General features: G+C 45.4%; 1 protein-coding gene across 1 annotated transcript in view; it reads right to left on the minus strand.

Annotated features, from left to right (window-relative positions):
* Nucleotides 1-16,052: 16,052 nt before the first annotated feature.
* LOC139229194 (NACHT and WD repeat domain-containing protein 2) overlaps nt 16,053-19,819 on the minus strand; it is a 368,765-nt gene continuing 364,998 nt past the window's right edge. Inside the window, exon 11 of the mRNA XM_070860849.1 lies at nt 16,053-16,312. Within this exon, the coding sequence (XP_070716950.1) occupies nt 16,053-16,312 (260 nt within the window). The remainder of the gene's footprint in view (nt 16,313-19,819) is intronic.

Genomic DNA, 19,819 nt, shown 5'->3' on the forward strand with positions numbered 1-19,819 from the left:
TAGAGAAGGAGTTCCTGGAGTGTATAAGGGATGGTTTTCTAGACCAATATGTCGAGGAACCAACTAGAGAGCAGGCCATCCTAGACTGGGTCTTGTGTAACGAGAGAGGATTAATTAGCAATTTGGTCATGCGAGGCCCCTTGGGGAAGAGTGACCATAATATAGTCGAATTCTTCATTAAGATGGAGAGTGACACAGTTAATTCAGAGACTAGGGTCCTGAACTTAAAGAAAGGTAACTTCGATGGTATGAGACGTGAATTGGCTAGGATAGACTGAAGAACGATACTTAAAGGGTTGACGGTGGATAGGCAATCGCAGACATTTAAAGATCACATAGATGAACTACAACAATTGTACATCCCTGTGTGGCGTAAAAATAAAAAAGGGAAGGTGGCTCAACTGTGGCTAACAAGGGAGATTAGGGAAAGTGTTAATTCTAAGGAAGAGGTATATAAATTGGCCAGAAAAAGCACCAAACCTGAGGACTGGGAGAAATTTAGAATTCAGCAAAGGGGGAATAAGGGTATAATTAGGAAGGGGAAAATAGAGTATGAGAGTAACATAGAAACATAGAAATTAGGTGCAGCAGCAGACCATTCAGCCCTTCGAGCCTGCATCGCCATTCAATAAAATCATGGCTGATCATTCAACCTCAGTACCCCTTTCCTGCTTTCTCTCCATACCCCTTGATCCCTTTGGCCGTAAGAGCCATATCTAACTCCCATTTGAATATATCTAACGAACTGACCTCAAAAATTTTTGGCCGCAGAGAATTCCACAGGTTAACCACTCTCCTCATCTCGGTCCTAAATGGCTTACCTCTTATTCTTAGACTGTGACCCCTGGTTCTGGCACTCCCCAGCAATGGGAACATTCTTCCTGCTTCTAACCTGTCCAATCCCATCAGAACTTTATATATTTCTATGAGATCCCTTCTCATTCTTCTAAACTCCAGTGGATACAAGCCCAGTTGATCCAGTCTCTCCTCATATGTCAGTCCTGCCATCCCGGGAATCACTCTGGTGAACCTTCACTGTACTCCCTCAATAGCAAGAACGTCCTTCCTCAGATTAGGAGACCAAAACTGAACACAATATTCCAGGTGTAGCCTCACCAAGGATCTGCACAACTGCAGTAAGACCTGCCTGCTCCTATACTCAAATCCTCTAGCTATGAAGGCCAACATGCAGAGTAAGATTGCAGTGAACATAAATCTGATTGAAAGAACTTATATCGATATGTGAAGAGAAAAAAATTAGTGAACACTAATGTATGTCCCTTGCAGGTAACTATCAGCTGGTTAGTTTAACATCTGTAGTGGGGAAAATGCTTGAAACTATCATTAAGGAAGAAATAGTGGGACATCTAGATAGGAATAGTGCAATCAAGCAGACGCAACATGGATTCACGAAGGGGAAATCATGTTTAACTAATTTACTGGAATTCTTTGAGGATATAACGAGCATGGTAGATAGAGGTGTACCAATGGATGTGGTGTATTTAGATTTCCAAAAGGCATTCGATAAGGTGCCACACAAAAGATTACTGCAGAAGATAAAGGTACGTGGAGTCAGAGGAAATGTTTTAGCATGGATAGAGAATTGGCTAGCTAACAGAAAACTGAGAGTCAGGATAAATGGGTCCGTTTCGGGTTGGAAATTAGTGGTTAGTGGTGTGCCACAGGGATCGGTGCTGGGACCACAACTGTTTACAATATACATACATGACCTGGAAGAGGGGACGGAGTGTAGTGTAACAACATTTGCAGATGACACAAAGATTAGTGGGAAAGTGGGTTGTGTAGAGGACACAGAGAGGCTTCAAAGAGATTTAGATAGGTTAAGCGAATGGGCTAAGGTTTGGCAAATGGAATACAGTGTCGGAAAATGTGAGGTCATCCACCTTGGAAATAAAAACAGTAAAAGGGAATATTATTTGAATGGGGAGAAATTACAACATACTGCGGTGCAGAGGGACCTGGGCGTCCTTGTGCATGAAACTCTTTTAGAGTCTACCTGCAAAACATAAACATTAAACTGTGCCACCCGACCTGGGTGACACACCAGACATTTACAAGGCCCTTTTTTCCCTTTTTTTGGTTTTTTTTTTTGTGTTTTTCTTTTTTTTTTGTTTTTTTTTTGGGCACTAAAATCACAATTTTTCCGGTGCCCCCTATAAAAGGGAAGGGGACACTAAAAACACCGGCAATTAAAACAAATTAAACTTTAAAACGTAAAATCAAATTAAAATTTGGTTGCCGGGCGTGATGATGCACTCCAGTCCCTCCGGTGCCCACCTCTCGCGGAAGGCCGCGAGCGTACCGGTGGACACCGCGTGCTCCATCTCCAAGGACACCCTGGACCGGATGTAAGAGCGGAAGAGAGGCAGGCAGTCCTTGTGCATGAAACTCAAAAAGTTAGTTTGCAGGTGCAGCAGGTAATCAGGAAGCTGAATGGAATGTTGGCCTTCATTGCGAGAGGGATGGATTACAAAAGCAGGGAGGTCCTGCTGCATCTTTCTCGGGTATTGGTGAGACCGCACCTGGAGTACTGCATGCAGTTTTGGTCACCTTTCTTAAGGAAGGATATACTAGCTTTGGAGGGGGTACAGAGACGATTCACTAGTCTGATTCCAGAGATGAGGGGGTTACCTTCTGATGATAGATTGAGTAGACTGGGTCTTTACTCGTTGGAGTTCAGAAGGATGAGGGGTGATCTTATCGAAACCTTTAAAATAATGAAAGGGATAGACAAGATAGAGGCAGAGAGGTTGTTTCCACTGGTCGGGGAGACTAGAACTAGGGGGCACAGCCTCAAAATACGGGGGAGCCAATTTAAAACCGAGTTGAGAAGGAATTTCTTCTCCCAGAGGGTTGTGAATCTGTGGAATTCTCTGCCCAAGGAAGCAGTTGAGGCTAGCTCATTGAATGTATTCAAATCACAGATAGATAGATTTTTAACCAATAAGAGAATTAAGGGTTACGGGGAGCGGGTGGGTAAGTGGAGCTGAGTCCACGGCCAGATCAGCCATGATCTTGTTGAATAGCGAGCAGGCTCGAGGGGCTAGATGGCCTACTCCTGTTCCATGTTCTTATGTTCACAGCGGACTCTGAGTCATCCAAGGTCTGGCCTCTGCAGGCGTGCAAGCCCTGCCATGTACAGTTCTGCCTGCTGAAGATGTTATTTTATGCACAGTATTTGCCGGTGAGCTTCGATGCTACAAAGATATCTGTTTAGTGTTATCGTTCGTGGCCATGAAAGCATGGTCTATCGCGATGGCTTTGCTCAGATCTCGGGATTCGGCAGACAGCAGTTTGCGAAGAATGACCTCGTGACTGATTTCAAGCACGAAAAGCTTCCGCAGCACTTCTCCCAAAAATCCAGCAAATACACACGGTCCCGCAAGGTGTCTTAGGTCGGCGACATAGCTCGCCACGTACTGACCCTCAGAGCGATAGTGCGTATAAAAGCGATACCTAGCCATGAAGCTGCTCTTCTTTGGCTTGAGGTGTTCTCGAACCAGCGTGCACAACTCTGCATATGTCTTGTCCGTTGGTTTCGCCGGTGCTAGCAGATTTTTGATGAGGCCATATATCGTGGACCCAAAAATGGTGAGGAGAATCGCCCTGCGCTTGACTGCGGTATCTTCCGTATCTAGCTCGTTGGCCACAAAGTATTGGTCAAGACGCTCAACGAAGGCTTCCCAATCACCACCCTCAACAAATCTCTCAAGAATACCAACGGCAGCCATAACCGCATGAAAGTTCGTGATCTGTTACTCGTCGCCAATTGTTATGTTCAGATTAACTCCACAAGGCTGTATACTATAAGCTCAACTGTTGTGACCTTGGTCTCTGTAATGTAACTCCAAAGTGAGGAAGCAGCATGGTTGACTGCTTGCCCAGAGTGTGCAGGTGACCCCTTTGGTCTCCAACAGGTGCACCCCCTGGTGGCAATTCAGACACACTAGTAAAGTTTACATACATAACACATTCTAAGAGTGGAAGCAAGTCTTCCTCGATCCCAAGGGACTGCCTATGATGATGATGGGAGGAAGTGGGGGTGCTGATTGTGTTTTTACTCTGCTTTGATTCTGTAAAAGTCTGCCTTCTATTCTATTGTTACGTTATCTGTAAATTCACAGCTACTCAATGTAATGTGCTAAAGATAACACCTTTTGAAAGTGTCAGAAACACATCCACTGTTTACATAGGATAGGCCGTGCCTTCAGCTCTCATAGCAATATTAAAATGATCAAAAATTATCAGAAAATGAAATTACAATCCTATTTCAATCTCTATTATGCCTTTTGTTAAACAGTTCTATTGGAGGGCCTCCACCAAAAATGTTAACTTGTCTTTCCAGATGCTTCTGTATCTGCTGTCTATTTCCAGCATTTTCTCTATGTATTGGTTACTGGATAATGGCCAGGAGTAGGAACCCTGGCTGACTTTTTTTTCTTTCTAAACTGTGGCATCCTAAACTGCTGCCCTGAGTGAGATCAGCTAATTTAGCATGACCTGGGAATCAAAGCGGGGGCCTGTTGGCCTGAAGTCCTTACTGCTAGACCAGCCAGTGCCTTTAAACCATTAGGCTATGAGAGGAGCTGAAAGTTGCAACTTAACGATTAAACTGCAACACTTACCGAAGACATCAATCTATTTTGTGACATTTTAGCAAATTAATGATTACCTAGGTTGGTATAAAAGTAGATCAGAAAGGTTAAAGATTTGAATAATCACTGCTTTATGCTGAGATAGTTGATATCAGCCTTAGCTTTCCTTGGCTAGGAAAGCAGTAAAGAAAAATAATTTGGGATTCCAACTCCTAACTATCCAGGGACCAGGGAAAATGTGCACATTAACTCGGACAGGGGTAGTCTTATTCATGACTTTCCTACATGCCCGAATAGCTACTCAACTCTCACTGCATAGGCTAATGCAAATATTACTTAAGAAAAAAAGGAGATTTGTTTCACTAGTCTGAGCTAGAATCAAACATAGTTTCCAGGATAATGAATAGTGTGTTCACCCATTATACCACTCGACCCCCACGTTTTGAAGTAATTCGTGAGACAGACTGCTTCACAATATGATATTCACAGCTGGAAATAAAACTGGCATCATTTTTAGACACAAAACAATGGCTAGTCTATTTGCAGATGGAGTAATTTTATTATTGATGCTGAGAAAATATTAATAATATCCTTGTGTGGGAACAGTAGCAGGAAATTGAGGTTAGTCCAGTTGATTAAAGGATGAGGGCACAATCTTTTCTGATAGGCTGTCCTATGCCATTTTCCCCAGTGCTGAACATGCAAGGATGTAAGAGATGATGGACAGAATTTCAGTTGTTGGGGAAAATTTTACGCCGAAATTACCATTTTCACTGCGCTACCGTTGTTAGGCCTAAATTTCGGCCTTTACTTCTGCGCTGGTAAGCTCGTCGTTGCAAACCGCGCGTTTCGGCAACTTTAGATAGAGGCCGGTAGTACTGCGAGAGGCGCCTTGGGAGGGGGGAAAAGCAAAAAAAAAATTGCAAAAAACATTCACAAAACCCTTACCTACTAAATCGCTGAAAAATAATTTTAAAATAATAACTTTAACTTACCTTTTTTGCAGGTCTTCATACTTACTGCTGTTGGCAGGGCTGCACCGCATGTTTGACCCTGTCGGTACTCTGGGCGTGGCGAAGAATGCCGAAATTACGATGGTGACGCAATCCGTGGCATTGCACGTCATTTGACGTCTGCGCACGTGGAAGCGCCTCCGCAAAAAGTTGCTCGAAGATCCCACCGACCGGGTTTTCGCCACGGAGGGTCAAATCGCAGCGAAATTCTGGTCGCAAAATTGGTGAAATTCCAGCCCAAAAACTTTTAAGTGATGATAAATACCTACTTTAAACATAAGGGGGGGAGGGGTTATTGCATAGCACCCCGTTCGCGATATTGGGGTTACCGCCCCCGAGAGCAAGCGGAGCACAAAATAGCACGCCCCACTTACTCTGTGGGGCGCGAGCAGGTTGGAAGCAAAAGGAGATAGGCACAGCACTATGCGCTGGGATGTGTAGCTTGCCACGTAGAAGGGGTCCTCCCCTTCATTAAAGGGAAGGGCAAAGATGTGACTTTGCGGGGCCACATCTGGACCACCGGAGCGGGGTGCCGTGCCATCAACCCCGCGCTCTAGCGGTGTGCCGGTGCGGCATAATTGATGATTTGGGTAGGTTTAGCCCCTATTTATAAATCTAGGATCACATGTGCTTTCTTTTGCAGCTTTAGCAACTTACTTCATACTTTGAAAAAAAATTGTGTTTCTGAACCTTTAAAAGCAGCAAAAGAGTAGAGGCTTAAAGTTTTACCAATTAGTGCATATTTGTTCTCCTTATTCTTCTTCTCAATATGTATTATCTCATATTATCTCATGGAATTTTATTTGACACCTCTTTGTCCAATCTGCTAATCTGTCTATATCCTCCTGAAGTAATTTACAGTCTACTTCACAGTTAATTTCACTCCCTAGTTTTGTATCATCTGAAAATTTTGATATTGTGTCTCCCATATCCTAGTGCAGATCATTTGTGAAGATTGAGAAGGGCAATAGTCCAAACACTGACCCCTGGGGGTCACAACTGTTAACATAACCAATAGGCTATTTTTCTCCTTTAGCCAACTTTCTATCCATGCTGCCTCATTATCTTTAATATTGTGTGCCTTCATTTTATCAACAAGACGATTCTGCCGATCCTTATCAAACCGCTTTAAAAATCCATACGCACAACATTCACTGTATTTCCTTCATCAGTGTATGCTGTGTTTCCTCAAAGAACTCTGTCTGTCAGACATGATTTGCCATTTGCAAATTTGTGTTGACAATCCTTAATTAACTGATGTCTTTCTAAAATACTAAATGTTATCTTGTATTAATGCTTCCAGAAGATGTCAGGCTAACTGATTTATAGTTACCTGCTTTATTCCGTTCCCTCTTCTTGAACAAAAGTATTACTTTGTCAGTCCTCTGGATATGGAAGTTATGCCAAGGATGTTTGAAAGATTGTGGTGAGACCCCTTGTAGTTTACTCTCAGACTTCCCTCAACATTCTAAATTCCATGCCATCTGGACTTAATGGGGGCAATTTTGACTTTGGGCGATAGTGTAAAACAGGTGATAACAGATCTGCTGCCCGTTATATATATCTCCCAATTTTCAATGGAAAGGCAAATCAGGCAGGGTGTATATCGGGCAATCGATCCACCACATCAGGGAAAATTTAAATCTATCTCAAATCTCCCCAGTTACTTCTCAAGATTAGAAACTTTGAGCTTGAGTGCAAGCAGTCAGAGACACTTTCTGCACATGTATTTGCCTCGGGCACATTAGCATCAAGGACCTCCCAATCACACAGGTGCTACACATTATGGTCCTTAATCTCCACCCCCTCTTAACTAAAATATTCTCTCTTAGTTCATTAAAATAAAACATAATAATTTAGTGATTTGACCTCTTAATACTTTTAGGCCAACTACAGCTCAAGGCTAATCCCTACTAGTCTTACACTGCTCACATTGACTTGCACTAGTAAACTCAAATTTATACCAGTGCAACTCTCACAATAGCCCAACTGCCACAGGAAAAAACAGCCAATCAGAGAACAGCTAATTGCATCATTTAAATCAATTAATTAACCTATTGAACCAGCTGCCCATGAAGGCACCAAAGAAACAAGTTAAACAAGGTTCCATTATTTGAAGGGGCTGCTCCTGAAATTCTGGCTGCACTTCAGTCCCACTCTCCTGATCTTTGGGCACCCTGTGCGGAGGGGAGCGGGTAGGTCCGAGGGCCTCCTCGTAGGACTGCTCCTGGGCACGGCCAAGGGTGCCATCAGCCGGTCCAGGCAGCGGGCGGTCGAGGGGGTCGTTCAACCTGACTGCCTGCCTCTCTTCCGCTCTTACATCCGGTCCAGGGTGTCCTTGGAGATGGAGCACGTGGTGTCCACCGGTACGCTCGCGACCTTCCGCGAGAGGTGGGCACCGGAGGGACTGGAGTGCATCATCACGCCCGGCAACCAAATTTTAATTTGATTTTACGTTTTAAAGTTTAATTTGTTTTAATTGCCGGTGCTTTTAGTGTCCCCCTCCCCTTTTATAGGGGGCACTGGAAAAATTTGATTTTAGCGCCCCAAAAAAAACACAAAAAAAAAGAGAAAAAAAAAGAAGGAAAAAAAGGGGCCTTGAAAATGTCTGCTGTGTCACCCAGGCGGGTGGCATGGTTTTAATGTTTATGTTTATTTTCAGGTAAACTCAAAAGAGTTAAAAAATAAATTAAAAAAAAAAACAAGTTAAACAATGCTAGTTTTTGAACAAATAAAATGAGGTCAATTGAAGTAAAAATGCAATAAAATAAATAAGTAACATTTCATACTTGCCCTAGTCACATTCACTGAGGTTAAATCCCTTGCTACTGAAGACTAAGATTTAACTTATTTAAATTGTGGGATTTTTTTACCATTATTGTTAATGATGTGGTTCAATACAAGATTCCATGCCAAATTCTGAGTTTCTATTCTTACTGCATTGATCCCTTACAACTATTTTGTTGTATCTATAAAACAATAAAATGTTGCATCAAGTGCCCCCTGGATAAAAGGAGGGGTGGGGGGTTGCACGAAAACCTACAAACTTAAACAAATTAAACTGTAGACAGTCAACTGGTTCAAATTAAAATTTGGTTGCTGGGGGTGATGATGCACTCCAGTCCCCCCGGCGCCCACCTCTCGCGGAAGGCCGCGAGCGTACCGGTGGACACCGCGTGCTCCATCTCCAGGGACTCTCTGGCTCGGATGTAACCACGGAAGAGAGGCAGGCAGTCGGGCTGAACAACCCCCTTGACCGCCCATTGCCTGGACCGGTTGATGGTCACCTTGGCCATGCCCAGGAGCAGTCCTACGAGGAGGCCTTCCGACCTGCCCTCTCCCCTCCGCACAGGGTGGCATTGATCCCTACAAATATTTTGAGTTGTATCTGTGAAAACATAAATCAATAAATTAAGTGCCCCCTGGTTAAATGGGGGGTCACACTCCAAAAGCTTTCAATCAAGTGCCCCCTTGTTGTCTTTTGGTTTTTTTTGAGGCCACCAGAAACACAAATTATACAAGTGTCCCCTGGCTAAAAGGCGTGGGGGGGGGGGCACTAAAACCGACAAACTTAAACAAATTAAACATTTGAGAAGTGGTTCAAATTAAAATTTGGTTGCCGGGGGTGATGATGCCCTCCAGTCCCTCCGGCGCCCTCCTCTCACGGAAGGCCGCGAGCGTATCGGTGGACACCGCTTGCTCCATCTCCAGGGACACCCTGGCTCGAATGTAATCGCGGAAGAAAGGCAGGCAGTCGGGCTGAACAACCCTCTCGACCACCCGCTGCCTGGACCGGGTGATGGCCATCTTGGCCATGCCCAGGAGCAGTCCTACGAGGAGGCCTTCCGACCTGCCCGCACCCCTCCGCACAGGGTGGCGTTGATCCCTACATCCTGAAATGTTGTATATCAGGTGGTGCTTTCTGAGCAATTCTTACCAATTAGAAAAAAAATCACATGCCACAATAATTATTAGTAATTTTTAAACCATCTGTTTTAAATTCATAAGTTTAAAACATTTTTATAAAATACATTATCACGTGGAAGGGTTTTCTATACCATATGCTAAGGCGAACTGGAATTCAAAAAAGTGTCAGTAAGAATAATTGGGTAACCAGCTTCCATGCTCCAGCATTAATTGCAAAATACAAACAGCCATATATCTGCTCCTAGCAGTATTTTAATATAATTATAAATATGCTGCATAAAAGTGCTGCGTCAATGTTTTGTTGGTGAGACACCACACAATGAAATGTGGTGTCACCGCCATACTGGAGAGTGTTCGGACAGCCTTGGCTCTGAGAACAGACACAAACTATAACAACAACAACTTGTATTTATATAGCGCCTTTAATGTAGTAAAACATCCCAATGCGCTTCACAGGAGTGTTATCAAACATAATTTGACACTGAACCACATAAGGAGACATTTGGGCAGAGACTTTGTGAAAGTGGTAGGTTTTAAGGAGCATCTCAAATGAGAAAAGAAAGATAGAGAGGCAAAGAAGGTTCGGGAGGGAATTCCAGGGCTTAGGGCCCAGGCAGCTGAAGGCACAATTGTCAATGAAGAAGCTAATAAAATTGGGGATGTGCAAGAGGCCAGAATTAGGGGAGTGCATATACCTCTGAGGGTTGTAGGACTGGTGAAGGTTACAGGGATAGGGAGGGGAGAGGCCATGAGGGTTTTGAAAACAGGATGAGAATTTTAAAATTGAGGCATTTCTTAACCGGGACCGGGACCGGGAAGTAAACTACAGAACCAGTGGGAACCTGTATAACCAACACCACCTCCAGGCCAGGTCCAAGACCACCCCAACCTCTGTCGTTGAGCTACAGTATGTGGACGTTGCCTGCGTCTGCGCACATTCAGAGGCTGAACTCCAGGATATAATCAACATATTTACTGAGGCATACGAAAGCATGGGCCTTACGCTAAACATCCGTAAGACAAAGGTCCTCCACCAGCCTGTCCTCGCCGCACAGCACTGCCCCCCAGTCATCAAGATCCAGCCCTGGACAACGTGGACCATTTCCCATACCTCGGGAGCCTTTTATCAACAAAAGCAGACATTGACGACGAGATTCAACATCACCTCCGGTGTGCCAGCGCAGCCTTCGGCCGCCTGAGGAACAGAGTGTTCGAAGATCAGGCCCTCAAATCTACCACCAAGCTCATGGTCGACAGGGCTGTAGTAATACCCGCCCTCCTGTATGGCTTAGAGACATGGACCATGTACAGTAGACACCTCAAGTCACTGGAGAAATACCACCAACGATGCCTCCGCAAGATCCTACAAATCCCCTGGGAGGAAAGACGTACCAACATTAGCGTCCTCGACTAGGCCAACATCCCCAGCATTGAAGCACTGACCACACTTGATCAGCTCCTCTGGGCAGGCCACATTGTCCGCATGCCAGACACGAGACTCCCAAAGCAAGCGCACTACTCGGAACTCCGTCATGGCAAACGAGCCAAAGGTGGACAGGGGAAACGTTACAAGGACACCGTCAAAGCTTCCCTGATAAAGTGCAACATCCCCACTGACACCTGGGAGTCCCTGGCCAAAGACCGCCCTGAGTGGAGGAAGTGCATCCGGGAGGGCGCTGAGCGCCTCGAGTCTAATCGCCGAGCGCATGCAGAAGACAATCGCAGGCAGCGGAAAGAACGTACGGCAAACCTGTCCCACCCTCCCTTTCCCTCAATGGCTGTCTGTCCCACCTGTGGCAGGGACTGTGGCTCTCGTATTGGACTGTTCAGCCACTTAAGGACTCATTCTAAGAGTGGAAGCAAGTCTTCCTCGATTCCAAGGGACTGCCTATGATGATGATGATGATGATGAGTGTAGGTCAGTGAGCAGAGGGGTGATGGGTGAACGGGACTTGGTGCAAGTCAGGACACAGGCGACAGAGTTTTGGATGAGCTTAAGTTTATAGAAGGTGCAGATGGGAGGCCACCCAGGTGTGCATTGGAGTAGTCAAGTCTAGAGGTAGCAAAGGCATGGATGATGGTTTCAGCAGCAGATGAGCTGAGGCAGAAGCAGAGTTGAGGTATGCTATGGAGCTGGAAATAGGCGGCCTTAATGATGGTGTGGCTATGTGGTCGGAAGCTCATCTTGTGGTCAAATACAACACCAAGGTTGCGAACAGTTTGATTCAACCTCAGACAGTTGCCAGGGAGAGAGATGGGGTCGTGGCTAGGGAACAGCGTGTGTGGCTGGGACCAAAGACAATGGCCCTGAAATCCCAATTTGGGCTTCCCGCGGGCAGTCGCCTGAAAAGAAGAGAAAAGATGTGCACTTACCTTTTGCTCGGGCGTCCACCAGCAATTGCGGTTTTAGACCACTTCTGCATGCGCATTGGAGCGCGTGCATGTCTGAATGTATGTAGAGCTGGAGCTGGAGTCACGTGGGCCCGGAAACCCAATCAAGGTGAAGTATTTTCTCATTCATAATAATGGGAACTCCGTAAGTAGGAGTTCTCATGATTATGAATGAAAACCCCCTACCCCCCCAAACATCTAAACACAAGTAAAAAATAGAAAAAAACACCCTACATATTTAAATTAAAGTTAATAAATGTGTTAGAAAAAAATATATTTTCCTGATTTTTTTAAAGTTTTGTAATTAGGGTTTAAAATAAACTTACCTTAGTAGACAGGGTTTTTTAACATAAAAATGTGTTTTTAAATTTTATTTTTATGTTTTTTATATATTTTAAAACTCTTACACTGCTAAAAGTTGGCTATGCTCCTACTTTTACCAGGCGCAAGAGTTTTAAGGATATTCACTGGGCAAGAGATGGGCAAATAATGCAATATTGCCAAGATGCATTGAATCTGCCAAGCCAGAACTTCACAGATCGTAAAAGCCAGTTTTCGGCGCATGCGTATCGCGTGCCAAAAAACAGCTTTTGCGATGCCTTCCCGGGTCCGTACACACTTCGTACGGTCCCAGGGAACCAGGAATTTCAGACCCATTAGCTTTGGTGTTTGCAATATTTAGTTGGAGGAAATTAATCCAAAAGTTGTTTTCAAGTGCTTACAAGTTGCTGCCATGTTAAAGTTCTTGCGACAACAAATAGTTTATTTACTTCAGTGTGGATTTTTTCCATTAGATTTTAGTTGAAGCTTTTCAATAGCAGATACGATGATGTTACCATGTCATTGGCCATGACTGATTTTTCTGTTACAAACCTGCCTGGTTCAGTACCTTGCCAGTCATAACAACAAGACCTTTTGAGGAGACAGTCAATTTTTTTGACCTAAACTTGCTGGTTTAGGAAACAGCTTTACATATCAATTCTTCTAACTGGTGAACCTACTCAACACATTCTGCACAAATGCTTAAAGATCCTAACCAAGATGCTGTTACAACATAAAATTATTTTTAAAACCTTGAATTTCTTTTACAGTATAAAATTAGACCTCAAGTGAGAGAAAGGGGGAACCAGAACAAGGGGCCACAATCTTATAATTGGAGCCAGGTAATTTAGGAATGAAATTAGAATGCACTTTTTCACGCAAAGGGTAGTGGAAAGCTGGAACACTCTCCCCCAAAAAGCTGGTTTAATTGAAATTTTCAAGACTGAGATTGATAGATGTTTGTTAGGTAAGGGTATCAACAGACATGAACATAAAAACATAAGAAATAGGAGCAGGAATAGGCCATACGGCCCCTCGAGCCTGCTCTGCCATTCAATAAGATCATGGCCGATCTGATCATGGACTCAGCTCCACTTCCCCACCCGCTCCCCATAACCCTTTACTCCCTTATCGCTCAAAAATCTATCTCCGCCTTAAATATATTCAATGACCCAGCCTCCACAGCTCTTTGGGGCAGAGAATTCCACAGATTTACAACCCTCAGAGAAGAAATTCCTCCACAACTCAGTTTTAAATGGACAGCCCCTTATTTTGAGACTACGGGCTAGACTTTCGGCACATCATCGCCCATTTATCTCCCATATAAGCGCTGAGATGCAGGCTATCACCCATTTTTGCTAAAAAGTGGAAACTAGTGCCGGATTATTGCCATTTATCACCGGCCCAACTTTCGGCACACATGAATGTGCTGCATCGCCTGGCCTAAGTTTATCGGCCAGATGATCGGCGACTGCAACTTCGGTATTTCGCCCACACTTTGCCGAGATGATCGCTGGTCAAAAAAGTCGTGAAAAAAAGCTGCACCCACCTGACCTTAAGTCGGCACTACTCGGCAGTACTCAGCACTACAGACGCCATTTTGAAGGTCGGAGGATCTGTACTGAAAGGCTGCTTCAAGCGCTTATGAGGATAATCAATTTGTGAGTGATTTTAAGGGCCTTTTTGACTCTTGCCAATCATCTAATCACATTTGTATCTGTTGGGGACAAATTAAAGGCATTTATAGTGACTTATAGTGATGAGGTCTGTAATTTCTTAACCAGTACTGGTCACTAATCACATGCTGCAGACTAGAGATGGGAGAAGGTATATTGAAGAGCATTATGTGTTCAATCCAAGAGATTGCAGACTGCTGCTGTGGAGGAGACGTTACACCCAATGCATTTACAGGGAAAAGTGATCATACCTGAACTTGTCCGATAACACGTGCATTAGGAGGCTGCGCTTCCGAAAGAAGGTCATCAGTAAGATATGCCAGCTAATTAAGGGAGAACTGCAGCCTACCAGCACCATCAGGTCCATTGAGGTTAAGGTTACTGCGGCACTTTCTTTCTACGCATCTGACTCCTTTCAGGCCTCAGCTGGCGACACTTACAGTATCTCTCAGCACGCCACACATTGCTCCATTCGACAGGTGACTGAAGCCCTATATGCACGCAGGATGGACTTTATAAGCTCCCCTACGATCAGGGAAGCACGGACTGAGAAGGCTTTGGGTTTCTCGCGAATAGCAAACTTCCCCAAGGTGCAGGGAGCAATAGACTGTATGCACATCGCCTTGCGAGCACCTTTACCTGATATAGAGGTGTTTCGGAACCGAAAGGGATTCCACTCCCTGAGTGTGCAGCTCATTGTCGACCACAACCAAATAATCATGGCAGTAAATGCAAAATTTCCAGGCAGCATCCATGATGCGCACATATTGCGCGAGAGCACTGTTTTTGGCCTGTTTAAGAGTCAGTCACAAGGTCATGGTTGGATGCTGGGGAATAAAGGGTATGGCCTTGTCAGTTGCTCATGAACCCCCTGCATAAGCCCTGAACGGAAGCCGAGAAGCGCTACAATGAAAGCCATATAGCTACACGCAATGTCGTCGAAAAGACAATTGGAGTTCTTAAGCAGCGCTTCAGATGCCTGGACCACTCAGGAGGCAACCTACAATACCACCCTGAGCAGGTTGCTGAGTTAATTGTGGTGTGCTGCATGTTACATAACCTAACCATGAGGAGAGGACCACACTTGCCAGATGGGACCGCTGGTCCACCTCAGGAGAGAGGGGAGGCGGAAGAGGAAGACAAGGAGGAGGATGGTGAGGACCTTGGGGAGGACAATCAGCCTGGCGATGAACCCCTGCTCCCGCTCCCCCCCGCAAGACTGGAAAAGCCGCGTGGTAGTTACGCAGCTACAAAACTCTTGTGTCAGCAGCTCATAAATGAACACGTTGCGTGAACTTACATTGGTGACAGTTACAGTTGCGTTACGTTTCATCTTTGCCTGGCCTGGCCTGGCCATTGTTTTCAACCATTGTATTCATGTTTTACTTTACGTTATTAGAAGACACTTCAGGACAATTGTAAAGTTAAATAAAAGAATTTAATAGTTAAACAGGAATATGAAAATTTTTAACAAACATATATACCACCCCCCCCCCCCACACCCCGAATATTCAACAATATTTTTAACACAACAATAACATAACAGTGAACATTTACAAAAATGCATTTTTATCAAGAACTAACAATATACAACCCCGCCACCACCCCCCCCCCCTTACCTGCGGCCACGCTTCCCTCCTGAACCTTGACCCCCCCCCTTCTAATAAGCCCCTGTTTCGATCCCCGAGTAATGGGAACAATACGTCTTGCAGCAGGGGACCTCAAGGCCTGCTGCTGTTGGGGGGTGACATTGGCAGAATCCCCTCAGTGGCTGGAGGAGAAGATGTTTCAGAAGAAACATCTTCCGAACCAGAAGGAAGTTCTTCCTCCTGACTCGCAGCTGTCCGGGTGGTCGGTGGGACGGCATCTTGGGGTGCAGTGCCGTCTCCCGACACTATCGCATGCCACAAGGCATGGACAGCGTCAGTCGTTTGGCCCATTGCCACAACTATCCGCTCCATGCCCTCCGTTATTTGTGCGGATATTGGGGCAATGTTTCCGGTCAACCCACCAATCGCCTGGAGGAGCTCTCGACCGATGTCGACACTCACCCTTGACAGAGCGACCATGTCCTCGTAAGGATCTGCCTGTTGCAGTATGTGCCTACCTCATCGACTCAACTTCCGTGGGGTTGGCGTGGGCACTGTATGCCTTGGAGTCGCCTGCTGCAAGCCGCTTGGCCCCGCTACTTCATCCATTGATGAAGACGTGGCCGCAGGTACTACCGATGAAAATTGTTCATCTTCCTCCTCCTCCTCCTCCTCCTCCTCCTCCTCAGTAGTTTCCTCTGCACCCGTGGTGATGACCACCTGCAATGGTACAGGCGTTCGTGGAGCGACCTCCCTTTGCACCTCGGGAGTCTCGGGACCTGCAAAATATAATTGAGGTTATTAGAACAGAAGAGTAGACATGAGAATGCTTGCGCTGCACTGGCATATGTAGGAGGAGCAACACTACTGCAATAAATGTGAACGAGAGATGTTACATATGATTACATCATATGGTTGTACATCTATAGAATTCTCTTCCCCAGAGAGCTGTAGAGGCTGGGTCATTGTATATTTAAGGCGGAGATAGACAAATCTTTCAGCGATACGGGAGTAAAGGGTTATGGGGAGCAGGCAGGCAAATTGAGCTGAGTCCATGATCAGATCAGCCATGATCTTATTGAATGGTGGAGCAGGCTCGAGGGGCCAAATGGCCTACTCCTGTTCCTATTTCTTATGTTCTTATGTTGTTAACCAGAGAGTAGTACAGAAGCTGCATGAATAACATGACATCATTCATACATTATAATGAAATGACATTACATTACTTTGAATTACCACTAGTTTACCACTGCTTTACACATTACTCACATGGCGCAACAACGGGATCTGCACCACCACGGATGGCAGAGCGACTATGGCTGCCCACTAGTGCTGCATCACATTCCTCCAAGTCCGTCAGGGTGCAGGGCCTTCTCCGGTGCGCCTCTGCTTCGATCAATTTTTTTAAATCTTCCTCTGCAAACATTACAAGAGCATGGCATGAGCTAATTGACTAAGTACTATTACGGAAAGACAATAGATTCTAATGTTATATGCGAATACGGTTTCTAACCACAGTGGGTGCATGGTTATAACATCTATGTTTAGAGAAAATATTTAATAACATCATGTTGAGTAACTAATGCTTGACACCAAACATCTCGTGTACAATGTCCAGGAAGGGCCCAATCCATGGACCGTTGTATTTGGCACCTGAAGGGAGGTAGGCGGTTTATTTGACTTGATGGAGGTTCCCCAGCGGGAGGAATCAGGACCGCTGGTGAGCTCGGCAATGACAGGAGTGTAATGTGAGGGGGCTGTGCTCGGAGACCTCCGTGTGGCCGGAGCTAATGTCCCAAAGTGTCCCAGGGCAGACAGTGAGCCAGGGCAGCTCTCCCCCGGCCCAGGCTGAGTCACTGTGTAAGTAACAGCAGCCAAAGAGACTCACACAGTCTGGGTAAAGGTGACCGAACCACTCATTGCTCAGTCATGCACCATCCACCAACATAACCAAAAAGGAGACGGTGCCAAAATTAGACTTAAAGGGCACAGATTCCGACCCCAGTCTAAATCTTAGCAGGGAATCTACGCAAGATTATCCAGCTTAATTACAATCTGGCAGATTTACATATTCAATGGATCATTACAATTTAAAATCTATTTAATACTTACTCTTGCGGAAGTAACCAGTCTGTTCCATCTCTTGCGGCACTGGTCCGATTCCTGCCTATCGTGGGACACCGAGGACACCACATCAGCGATCTTGCCTCATATCATCTGCTATGTCTGGGGTGAAGGTTTCCCACGCCCACCCCGGGTTAATAGGCCCCACCGTGTCTCCACTTCATTGACCAATGCGTCATTTGATTAGTCAGAGAAGGGTTTTGCCCTCCTTCTCCTTGTAACTTCCTGCATACTCTCTCCCGAGTCTTCATGCGACATCTCCGTGTCAATTTTTGCTATTTTTCTCACGATAACTCTCTTTCACTTTACAAATCACAAATCCTTCAATCTCCTTCCTTCACACAAGCTCCTCTCCACCACAAACACTCTCTCTCCCTCCCTTTGTCTTCTGAGCATGTGCAGATGACCCCTGACCTCCCAACTCACGGGAAAACTTCTTTGCAAAAAAAAAGCACATGCGCAGAATGGCCGTTGCTATTGACGCCAGCCTTCCACGAATGAATGCATTTCACATTGCTAATACCTATTCCACATCGCTAAGGCTATCGCCCAAAATGAAAAGCCGAAAGTAGCGGTCAAAAAAATGGCCGATATTCCAGCGATCGTGAAAAATAAAAAATCATTAAGGCCGGAAACATCAGCCATTTTTTGGGTGATACCGATCTTAGTAGAAAGTCTAGCCCATGCCCCCTAGTTTTAGTTTCCCCTATGAGTGGAAATATCCTCTCTGCATCCACCTTGTCAAGCCCCTCATCATCTTATATAATTCGATAATATCACCTCTCATTCTTCTGAGCTCCAAAAATGAGTATAGGCCCAACCTACTCAACTTATCTTCATACGTCAACCCCCTCATCTCGGGAATCAACCTAGTGAACCTTCTCTGAACAGCCTCCAATGCAAGCATATCCTTTCTTAAATACAGAGACCAAAACTGTATGTGGCTCACCAATACCCTGTTGTAGCAGGACTTCTTTGCTTTTGCACTCTATTCCCCTTGCAATAAAGGCCAACATTCCATTTGCCTTCCTGATTACTTGGTGTACCTGCACTTTTTATGTTTCATGCATAAGGACCCCTAGGTCCCTCTGCAGCACTTTGCAGTTTTTCTCCATTTAAATTATAATTTGCTTTTCTATTATTTCTACCAAAATGGATAACCTCACATTTTCCCCCATTGTATGCCATCTGCCAAATTTTTGCCCACTCACTTAGCCTGTCTACATCCCTTTGCATATTTTTATGTCCTCCTCACAATTAACTTCCATTCTAAAAGTGAGTTTTCAGGTGACTGAACAGTCCAAAATGGGAATTACAGTCTCTGTCGCAGGTGGGACGGACAGTCGTTGAAGGAAAGGGTGGGTGGGGAGTCTGGTTTGCCGCACGCTCCTTCCGCTGCCTGCGCTTGCTTTCTGCATGCTCTCGGTGGCGAGACTCGAGGTGCTCAATTCGGATATACCCTAGATGCACTTCCTCCATTTAGGGCGGTCTTTGGCCAGGGACTACCAGGTGTCAGTGGGGAGTGGGGATGTTGCATTTTATCAGGGAGGCTTTGAGGCTGTCCTTGAAACATTTTCTCTGCGCACCTGGGGTTCGCTTGGCGTGTAGGAGTTCCGAGTAGAGAACTTGCTTTGGGAGTCTTTTGTCAGGCATGTGAACAATGTGGCCTGCCCAATGGAGCTAGTCGAGTGTGGTCAGTGCTTCGATGCTGGGGATGTTGGCCTGATCAAGGACATTAACGTTGGTGCATCTGTCCTCCCAGGGGATTTGCAGGATCTTGCGGAGGCAACATTGGTGGTATTTCTTCAGCAATTTGAGCTATCTACTGTATATGGTGCATGTCTCTGAGCCATACAGGAGGTCGGGATTCACTACAGCCCTGTAGACCATGAGCTTGGTGCCAGATTTGAGGGCCTGATCTTCGAACACTCTCTTCCTCAGGCGGCTGAAGGCTGCGCTGGCGCACTGGTGGCGGTGTTGAACCTCGTTGTCGATGTCTGCCCTTGCTGATAATAGGCTCCCGAGGTATGTCCAGGGTCATGCCGTGGATCTTGATGAGTTGTGTTAATATCAGTTTGGTTACTGGAGCATCATCATTCATCAACCTTTGAAGTTCCTCCTTGAGCAAGCTTTTTAATTCAACAGGTATTTTCTTGAGTGGA

This window comes from Pristiophorus japonicus, chromosome 2 (genome assembly GCF_044704955.1).
Source record: "Pristiophorus japonicus isolate sPriJap1 chromosome 2, sPriJap1.hap1, whole genome shotgun sequence".
Lineage (NCBI taxonomy): Eukaryota > Metazoa > Chordata > Chondrichthyes > Pristiophoridae > Pristiophorus > Pristiophorus japonicus.